The 10,473-nt window shown below is 55.5% G+C and overlaps 1 protein-coding gene across 1 annotated transcript in view; it reads left to right on the top strand.

The window, feature by feature from the left end:
- RSPH14 (radial spoke head 14 homolog) overlaps positions 1-9,199 on the top strand; it is a 72,978-nt gene extending 63,779 nt beyond the window's left edge. The window contains exons 4-6 of the mRNA XM_003803141.1: positions 5,095-5,320; positions 7,374-7,510; positions 8,961-9,199. Of these exons, the coding sequence (XP_003803189.1) occupies positions 5,095-5,320; positions 7,374-7,510; positions 8,961-9,199 (602 nt within the window). The remainder of the gene's footprint in view (positions 1-5,094; positions 5,321-7,373; positions 7,511-8,960) is intronic.
- The last annotated feature ends 1,274 nt before the right edge of the window (positions 9,200-10,473 follow it).

The following is a 10,473-nucleotide window of genomic DNA, read 5'->3' on the forward strand; positions in this document are numbered from 1 at the left end:
GCGCAGCGCGTTGCCAGGCCAACTGAAGGCGGGGGTGCTGCGCGCCCGCTGGGCACCGCGAACCCGGAGCCACCGCCCCACCACGAGCGCCGGCTCGCTGTCCATTGGGCATAGACGGCTGACGGACGCGCCACTAGTCTAACAGGGAAAGACAGGGGCGGGGCCGCGACCGCTAGAGCACCGCAGTCCAGCACGCGCTGCCCGCGCCGGCGTCCCTGGTATGGCGCTGCGCTGAGGCCGGGATGCCAACCCGGGGGGCCTGCGTCTGACAGCCGGGCAGTCTGGGCCAGAGCGCAGCGATGGCTCTGCCTCCCTCCACCCTAGTGTCCCTGCTCACCTCCCCACCTGGGTTCAAACTCAGCTGGGCCTCTTCTGAGCTCTGCGTCCTTGGGCAACCGACCTCTCTTAGTCTTTACGTTTGCAAAGTGGGGCTAGCGGCACCTCCCTTCTGGAATGTCTTAACAAAACTCTAGAACCAGTGAAAGGCCTGTACAAACCCTGGAGATTACAGCGGTGAGGCTTGTGCGCCCATGAGAGGGGCATTAGTCATCTCTGCTGCTCTCATCCCCCAGTGTGTGGAGTCCTAGAGTCCTTGGTAGTCCTGGCCTAGCGGAAAGGTTGCCTGGGAAGGGAAGGGAGGTAGAAGGGCCCAGGAGCTGGTTCCTGGCCCAGAGAAGTGGAAGGGAGCCAGTTCACTTATGGCCAGGTCACCATCGTGCTTTTGGGAATCTCATAGCAGGCATCAGACCCTCAGCAAAAATGTATCAGGACAAGCTACAAATTCTGCTTTCAATTTCGAAGCCTATGTGGGGACCTCAGGGATAGGAGCCCCTTAACTTGTGTATTTAAAAAGATTCCGGCCAGAGGACCAAGACATCAGTGTTGTTCTCTGTCATTTCCATCACTGTAACCTGAGGCATTGTGCATCCCAGAGCATCCCAGAAAAATGCAGATGTCCTCCCAGCTAACACCTCCCTTCCTACTTTACACCTTTATGGTCAAATCACGTGGGTCACCCCGTTCATTAAACAGAAGCATTCCAACTGACCATTGGCAGAGGTTGAAGATATAGCAGCTATAGTCCAGCTCTGTGGCCTGCAGACCCTCCTGGCTACAGGGCAGGGGCAGAAAGAGACCAGTCATTGGCCATTACGATCATGTGACACTGCTGGAGGAGAACCAACATGCCGTGGGGGCATGTGGCAGGGAGAGGCCTGGGAAAGCTCCTAGAAGACCAGCCTGGCCCAGGTCAGCAAGCATGCAAGGGTGCCTTAAACAGTGTGTGTGTGGGGGGAGGGGGTGGACTGTTGCCCTAAGATGAGCCTTTTAAAAAATTCAAGAAGGTTAGGCACTGTAGCTCATGTCTGTAATCCTAGCACCATGGTAGGCTGAGGCAGCTGGATTGCTTGAGCTTAGGAATTCAACAACAGCCTGAGCAAGAGTGAGACATTGTCTCTACTAAAAATAGAAAAACTAGTTGGATGTTGTGGCAGGTGCCTGTAACCCCAGCTACTTGGGAGGGTGAGGCAAGAGGATCTCTTGAGCCCAAGAGTTTGAGGTTACTGTGAGCTGTGATGCCACAGCACTCTACCCAGGGTGACAGAAAGAGACTCTGTCTCAACAAAAAAAATCCAGGGAAGATGACAAGAGTTTTTCTATATTTGTTTACAGTAGGCATGGTCCCACAGTGTGAGTTGTCCCTCTAGGTATAATCAAATAAGAAAAATATCAACTAGTCCAGAGAAAATGAGAAAGCAGAGAAGTCCTCCACAGGGTGAATCCAGGACAGAGCCTATTGTGGGCATTGGACCACAGGCATGTCAGGAGATGGCAGCAGGACACGATTAGGTGCTGGACCAGGGAGGGAGGTGGCATGAAAGGAGCCGCTGGAGAAAGGGATGGTACTTGCCCAAAAGAAGGAAGAGCAGTTGGAGAGGTGGTTGGGAACCAGAGGGTGGAGGGTCCCAGATCCATGGGAGGAGAACATCTCAAGAAAGAAGAAGCAATTAGCTGTGCCACAGCTGCTTAAGGATAAGTAAACTGAGGACAGAGGTGAAGGCAGGCACGGTGGACATCAGTGTGCCAGGAGTTCAGGGCCGGGGGCTGTACCAGGCTAAACCTGGACAGGTGGGTCACCAGAGGCATGGTGTACCCAGGGAACCAAATGCAGACATGTAGTCCTCGTGGAAGGAAGAGGAGTGATTGGGAGTGAACCTGGGGGCCAGTGTTCTGTCCTGATTCTTCTCTGACAGGGAGATGACAGCTGGGGCTCTGCAGTAGCCTGAGATAGGGATCCCTGGTGACTGAACCTGCCTAGCACCTCAGGGACAGCTGGCCAAGGTCCCTGGAGGTGGTGTCAGCTCATCTCTAAGGAAATGAACAACTGCAGGTGGTTCCAGCCATGGGCATCGTCACCCTCAGTCCCAGGAGCTTTTTCTAGCTTATCAACCACTGGCCCATCCTGGCCCCTACATATGCACCAGGCCAGATCAGGGGTCCACCCAAACACACACTGTTGGCCCTTCGGGTGGTCTTTACTCGCCTCTGCCTCCATGAGGGCCCACTTTCCCAGGCCTCCCATCCTGCATTTTCAGAGCCCCAGGACCCTGAAACTCCATGTCAGAGCACACACATCAACTTGTTCTGAAGTGACCTGTCCCCAGCCTACTTTTCCACTGGTCTCCTCACTTCCTGAGAGTGGGGACGGGAGTGCCTCCCTTGTCTCTGAACCTCCTGTGGCCCAGGGCCTGACCAGCTCAGATGCCACCCTGCCTGACTTCTCTCTGTACCCCACCTGTTCTTCCCCCACTCCAACCCTCATTGCCTCTCAGCCTGCCGCCCAGCTGGGTGAGTTTCCTCCAGTTTGACCCACTGGGGTCTTCATGCCCCACCCCCACTTGAACAAGCCATCCCTGATCTGGGTTAGTTATAAATAGCCGGGCCTGGGACTCTTCTTTTAGCTGAAAAGAAGCAAAGTGAACGAGCAGAAAGGCACACCCGGCACGCGTTTTATTTTTAATCTCCCTCTGCCTCAAAATGAACCTGGGTCCCAGGGCTGAGCATTTCCAGAAGTAGGGTCCCAAGACTCCTGAGAAATAGAACCGAAAGAGCCGAGAGCTCTACCTGACTTTGCCCCCATCTGCTGCGTGACCTCGGGCATTTCAGTGGCCTCTCTGGGCCTTAGTTTCCTCACCAAGGGAGAACAGTGGAGGTGACCACCTCTAATAGTCCAACTTTTCTGACCTTAGCTTCCTCTATCTGTCCCCCAGCCTGTGCCTGTTCCAACTTGGGAGGCAGCTCCTGATAGCCCCAGCAAAGACACTTACCTGTCCCTGGGATTTCCTGGAAAGCTTAAAGCCAGGTGCAAAGGAGGCCACAATCAAGCCCCAATTTGATGATACACTTCTTCACGTCCAGGGCTTTGCTTAGGTGTTTCCCAGCCCAGAACTGTGTCCCCCTTTCTGCCAGCAGAAAGGTCAAATTGTCACCTTCCTGCTGTTAGCTGGAGGAAGGCCATCTAGGTCATGGGTGATTTGGACCCATGGCCTGGAGTGAGTAGGAGCCCGTGGCAGTACCTGAGGGGAAGCAGGGTAGGTGCAGGAGGCCAGGAGTGAGGCCTGACATGGCCCAGTTTGGGGGGTGAAGGAGGTGGAGAGAAGATCAGGTCACCCAGGGGGGTGTCTGGGGACCACGGACAGGCTCTGCAGGGCTCTGATTGTGCAGCTTCTGTCTTTGCATCCTGTTCCTGGTCCCCCACCCCCCACAAGCCCTTGCTGGTAGCTGGTGGAGTGCAGGCAATGCTTGCAACCCTGAGTGTAGGTGTTCTGGACACACAGTGATGGTCCCTCACATTTGGGTAGAAATCTGAGGCATGTGAAGTGCATTCCCACCCACAACCCCACTGGTGGTGTTCGGCCCCTCTGCGGGGTAGGCTTGTCTCAGTGATGAGGGAACTAGGCTCAGAGGGGCTGAGTAACTCATCCCAGGTCACACAGCTGGGAAGGGATACATATAGGAGTATAACCCAGGCTTTTGTGGAAATCTGTGTGTATTACAACTTAAGCCCAGTACACCCGAAGCAACAGGAAACTGTTTTTCCTCCATCATGAATGCCCTGAGAACAAATAGGGCAGAGCCAGCTGCTGTACTCTGACATCCCAATGAGAAGCTAGCCAGGGCAGTAGGAGCTGCTGGACCTTAGGGGACATGGTTAGGGGTTGGTAGGAGCCACTGAATACCCTGCCCTGCCTCTCACCCCTCACCCTGGGCACCTGCCATTTGATGTCCTCAGGGAGTGAGGGAGGAAGGCCAGGGTGATGTCTTCAAAGAGGCAATCCCTGGTGCTAATTGGCACTCAGAGACCTTTAGGCTAATTAACCTGTTTATTTATCTCTCTAGAGTAAATTAGAGGGTTTTGCTGGGGCAGGTGGAAGAGAGGGGTGTTTGCTGGTGGCTACCTTCCTGGGGTCATGGATGGCTTCTCAGTGGGTAGCTGGGCTACTGGGGAGGCAGGGAGGGCCTGGCTGCATGGCAGGACCTAGGGGCTATGCTTGTGTGAGGAAGGGCTGCCCTCTCTGGAGCTCTGGCACGTTCCCTGTGCACATCTCGGTGACTTGGGAGGGCTGCCTGCCAGTTGCCAGGGACCTCTTGGGATGCTGCCCATGCTGGGGTCCTGGGTCCTCCTCTGGGCAGTCAAGTGTGGACATTCTGGGACCCGTGTTGGCAGGGCGCACCTCAGTGTGTCTTTGGCAGTACCTGCACCCCAGACCCCTTGGCCAGACCCTAGAGCCTCCTGTCACCTTTAGTTGGGGTGTAGCTCTTTTTCGTATATAAGACATTGGCTATACTCCAGTGTTCTGTCCAAGCTCTTCTTAAGGCCCCACCAGACCAATCTAGGGGCTCCGGCAGCTTTGAGATGTTTTAGGTGGGAAGGGCTTGATTGGCTACCCAACACTCTGGGGCAGTGGAGGGAAGAGAGGAGGGTGCCCTGGTGCGCCCAGTCCCCACATGGGTGAGCTGCTCTCCTAGGCCTCGCCCAACCAGCACAGGTCGGGGGTGGTCGGCCCAACCTCAGTGCCCTTTCCTTTCCTACAGGGGCCCAAGGCATCGTCAGCAGCGGCCTGATCCCCTCGCTGGTATGGAAGCTGCAGAAAGAAGAGGAGGTGATCCAGGAGCTCATTTTGGACACGCTGGCCCATTGCCTGCAAGAGGACGCCACCGAGGCCCTGGGCAGCCAAGTGGTGCTCTTTCTAAAGCAGAAACTCCTCAGCAGCAATGAAATGATCCGTAGCAAGGCCGCCTACACACTCATGGCTGTCAGGTGAGGCCTGGCCTGAGCCAGACGGAGCGGCCACCCCCTTGGATTTCTCCCAAGATGCAAAGACGGCAGCTGAGCTGCCACTGGCCCAGAGCTTGAGGGTGTCCACCTTGGCCTGCTTCTTCTTGCTTGCCTATGCCCTGGGGAAGGAGGGAGCTGGGACAGAAGATGGCCTTCTCTACTAGGGTGACCTCTGTTCCATTGGCCTGAGAGTGCTCTGGATTCCAGGAAACTCCCTAGCCTGGACAAAACAAGGCTGTTGGCTACTCCCCTGTCCATGAGGAAGGCAAGCACAGTAGAACCATAGGTGATGACAGTGTACTCGGTGGTCACCAAGGGCCTACATGTGCCAGGTGCCTACAAATATCCCACTAAGACACCCTCCAAGAAAGGCTATGTCTCCCTTTACAGATGAGGAAGCTCCCCTCATGGGGTGTCTTGTCACTTGTCCAATGGGGTGACATTGGATCATGGTCTACATGCTGGCCTGGAAACTCAGCCTGAGGGACCACAAGCCACAGAGCTGGTGGTGGGTCTCTGTGTTCCCATGTCGGGCATAAGCTGGTCACTGGCTCCCAGAGTCCCTGCCTTAACTGTGGCCATGTCCCTTTAGTGTGTGCCCCTCTTGCCTTCCCTAGGTCCTAGCTTAGCAGTTCTTTACCTGTGGGTTGCAACCCCTTTTTAACAATGAAAGTACATTGTGGCATTAGGAAGGTTGAGAACCACTGAGTCTTACTAAATGCCTGGGCCAGTATTTCTGCAAGTGTGGCCCCTGACTCAGGCCCCTGGGAGGTCTGTTAAAGGCAGATTTCTGCCAGCCCCATCACTCTTGAGGTTTAGTCAGAGGTCCCTTTCCAGTGGGAGCAGGACAGAAGCTTTCTGTGAGATAAAACTGTGGCCTCCCCAACCCTGGATGGTCCTGATCAGCATCCCTACAGTTAGATTTTGTGTATCACTTACAGAGTGAGCTCCTGAGACCAGGGCTTTGCTCTGTTTGCTATTCTAGACCAAAGGTTCTCTGCTGGGGAGCTTTGGCTTCCCAGCTGAGAATCATTTGGTCCAAAATGTCAATAGTGTTGAGCTGGAGAAACCTAGCTGTAGCCTCAGTGTCTGGGCTAGGGCAGACACTGGCAGGGCCCGTGGCAGGCCTGGTGTTCAGCAGTCACTTGCTACTGCATGAGTGATGCGGGGATCCCAGCAGGTGGGCCCACAGCCCTAAAAGCTCAATAGCCTCGCAATGTCACAGTTAGTGACTGGCCAACTCCATTTCCCAAATTGTATTCCTATGGGACATCTGTGTCTTTGAGGTATTATTAAGAGTTCTAGAAAAATGAAGGTCCTCTGGGCGGCTATGTTTGGGAAATGTTGATTAAGGAGAGCTGGGCATGGTGGTGCAGGTATGTAGTCCTGGTGACTCGGGGCTGAGGGAGGCGGGCCACTCGAGCCCAGGAGTGCAAGGCTGCACTAAGCTGTTCTAGGGCTGCACCCCAGCCTGGGCAGCAGAGCAAGACTCTGTCTCTAAAAAGTAAGCCAGTGACACAGGGTCCTTGTTGCCCTGCAACTTGCGCATGTGTGGCACGGATGGTGTTCTCCATCCAGGGAGCCCTTCTCTTTTGGGGGCAGCATTGGCCTTCCTAAGTTGGGAAACTCTTGGGGGAGTCTGCCACCCACATTTTCACAGCTTCATACAGAGCCAGAAGGAGGTTGGTCACCTATTTAAACCACCTGCAGCTGCCTGCGGAGGTTTGGGGGTGGCCTGGCCCTCTGCCTCAGAGGTAGAGTCAAACAGGTCTCTGTGGCTGCACCTGTGGGTCCTGCCCTCTCATTTTGGTGCTAGAGAGAACAGGTCTCGTGCCTTCTCCTCATGATGGCTCAGGGTGAGGTGCAGGCATCCCTGGCTTGGGTATAGCCTCCACTGGCACCCAGGGTGGCCATTCCAGATCACCAAGGGTAGTCTCAGCACAAGTCCTTCTCTTTGTGTCTCCCAGGGGCAGTCCTGGGCCTTGCTCTTTCCTCCTCCTAAGCAGAGGCCCCCTGCTGTCCCTTTCTGCTCTAGCATCCCCCTGGAGGGCAAGAACCAGGTGTGGCGCAATGGTGTCATCCCCATCTTGGTGCATCTGCTGAAAGATAAGGCAGAGGAGGTGCAGGCCAGCGCCGCCGCGGCTCTGATGTATGCCACTGTGACCACAGAAGGTGAGGTGTGTGGCCCCATGCTGGCAGCCACAGGGAGCTTTCTAAAGCTCGTCCTGCTGGTGCTCGGGGCCAAATATTGCCCCCTGACTCACCACACTGCTGAAATCTTCCTTCTGACCTGTTGCTGAAATCCTTTCAGGACTTAAGTCTGAGGCTCAGCTGTCCCTCGTTTTCCTGGGTACTGTGAACCTCCCGTGGCTCCTCACTGGTCACTTGTATTAGGAACTTGGGGCCTCTGCACCAGGCTGTTCTCTGGGCCTGGAATTTCTGTCTCCTCTAGGCCTGTTGTGAGCCATGATGCTGGGGTTGATTAGTTTGCCATCTGTGAATCTGTTATCCTGAGCTCGGAGCAAACGCCGGAGCTCTTGGCTTTATGGTGTTTCTTGATCATAGTGACTCTCCCAGACTGGGGAAGGGAGCAAATCTCCCTGGAGTCCCCACCTCAAGACTGATTTTCACCCCTGGCAGGCTGGCCCATGGCTCCCTGGGGCCTCTGAAACCTGTCTGACCGCCCCACTGACCTACACACACCTGCCGCAGTCCATGCCCTTCCTTTGTAGTCCTCTGTGCTGCAAAAGACAGATCTTCCTAACCACCCCCGCCAGACCCTAGCAGTGGAGTTTGGGGCACATGGGAGGAAACAGGTTGAGCCTTCTCAGAGGCTGCAGTCCGCCATTTGATGGTACAACTGAGGGAGCTCGCTGTGTGGGGCAGCCCCCTCCCGCCCCCGCATGTTTGCCTTAGGGTAGCTGTGGCCCAGTGTCCTGCTCAGTCCAAGCTTCCTGCAGGAGCACCCAGAGGGCTGGAGGCTCACTGGGCCTTGCCAGGCAATAGCCAGACACCCAGGGAGGTGAGGCTGCTTCCTCCTGAGCTGGTCCTCCAGCCACATGCCAGGCCTTGCACTGGACCTTGGGAGAGGCAGAGTGATGAGTGAGGTTGAGAAGGGGCATGACATGGTGGGACATAAGACAGGGACCATGCCTCCTCTGGGAGAAGTGTGGGGCCGAGGCTAAGAGTTCAGTGAGCACTGCAGGAGGGGAGGTCAGTGAGGACGGTGGGAAGGGGTAGGTATGTGTGTCTGCTCATGTGCCTGGTGCAGAGTAGGTGCTCGAGAAATATTCACCATGTCAATGACTGGTTGGATCTACACTTTGAAAAGCCCATTTGTGTTGCCTCGTGAGGGTGGAGTTTTGTAAAAGGACCAAGGGTGGATGGGGAGAAGCCAGTTGGGGCTGGAAGGACAGGAGAAAGAGGGGGCCTGGCTTAGGCTAGACTCAGCAAAGGGTGTAAGTAAGGGAAGAGGGCATAGAGAAGGGAAGGGGGACAGGGTGGTGCCTCCCCTGGATACAGCTAAGGCAAAGGTGGGAGGGTTGGGGAAGGGTGGGATAAGAAGAGGTGGGCAAAGTTCCCCCCCGGGCTGTTAGGAACACCCTGTGTTGGTGGCACACAGGGAAGTATGCAGCCCTGGACGTAGATGCCATCAGCCCGCTCCTGGACCTGCTGTGCTCACCCATGCATAAGGTGCGTCTGAACGCCACCAAGGCCCTCACCATGCTGGCCGAGGCACCTGAGGGCCGCAAATTTCTGCAGTCCCACCTACATGTCTTCCATTTCCTCCGGGGGGAGCCCAACAAGGCCCTACAGCAGGCAGCCCGGATTGCCCTCAAAGTCATCGAGTGGAAACCCTGAACCCTTCTTGGGGCAGTCCTGATAAGCTACCTCCATCCGGAATAAAAGGCTGAATCTCTTTATCTTGGGCCCAAGTGGCACTTTGTGTTCCTGTCCATGGTCATGTCCCCTCTCTCACCAAACGGGAGATGCCAGGTGCTGAAGGACTGGGTCCTAGGGACCATAGGGAGCTTTCTGAGGCTTTTTGGCTCAAACAAAGTTTTTCTTACAACACACCCCAGGGCTGGGGATGGGTGGGAGGTGGGTTCCAAGCTGTGCCCTCTCCTAGGGTCAGAAGCCCTCCTTTGATGGTAGAGAGCGGGAATGAGCCCTCAGGCACAAGGCTGGGGGCAGTGACTTGGGTTGGGGGAGGTAGGGACACAGATGGACCATGTGTCACCCAAGCACTGGACACTTGAGTGATCAGGCCCTTGGGGTGTGGCAGGAAGGAAGGGGAGAGGCTTCTTCAGGAGATCTTCTCATAAGATCTTCCCGAAAGCAAGGAAGTTACCTGAGCATGCTCAGAGGCTGGCCAGAAGCCTCTCCTGATTAGGCCTGCTGGGATCCCAGGCAGCCTTCTGGGGAGCCTTCCACCTGTGCCTCCACTCACCACTGTCCAGCTGGAGATCTTGGGCAACTGAGAAGGAGAGCTGGGCGGGGGTGGGGGGAGAAGTGGGATACAGAGGGCCTTGGCTGTGGGGATGAGGTTGGGGAGTAACCTGGAGAGTCCCTTCCTATCCTGGCAAGGCCATTTCTCCCAGCTCTGGGGGAGAGGAACAAGTTCTGACCTTGTTTGGAGGAGCTGTGGGAGCAGAGCTCAGCTTTGGGGCTGGGTCCTTTCCTTTGCAGCTGAGCTTGAGCCTTAATCTTTCCCCAGCAGCTTTCTGAGACTCCCTGTCTCTGATGAAGTTTCCCTCATGCACATCACCACCCAGCAGCCATGCTTCCTGTGGAATGCCTGCTCCTCCCAGAATAAACATTATCAGCAAAACCACAATCCCAAAGCGAGCCTCTTCTCATAGTCCGTTCAGTAAACCTCAGAGGCCATCGCTTTCCCAGAAGAAACAGAGAACTTTATGTCCCTGGAATTAAGGGACAAAGGCCCAAACAAGTCCTCATATTCTGAAAGGGATAGGCTGCTGGGCCCAGCTAGGGTTTCAGGTTTAATTCCATCCTCAAGAAAGGCCCTAAAGGGGAAACCTTTTCTCCTTCAGGAAAACAGGTACACAAGAGGCTTCACTTCCCCATATCCTCATGTCCCGGTTCTGCCTCAACACACAGGAGGCTGGCCCCAC

Source organism: Otolemur garnettii, unplaced genomic scaffold (assembly GCF_000181295.1).
Source record: "Otolemur garnettii isolate 467f Iridium unplaced genomic scaffold, OtoGar3 scaffold00281, whole genome shotgun sequence".
Taxonomy (NCBI): domain Eukaryota; kingdom Metazoa; phylum Chordata; class Mammalia; order Primates; family Galagidae; genus Otolemur; species Otolemur garnettii.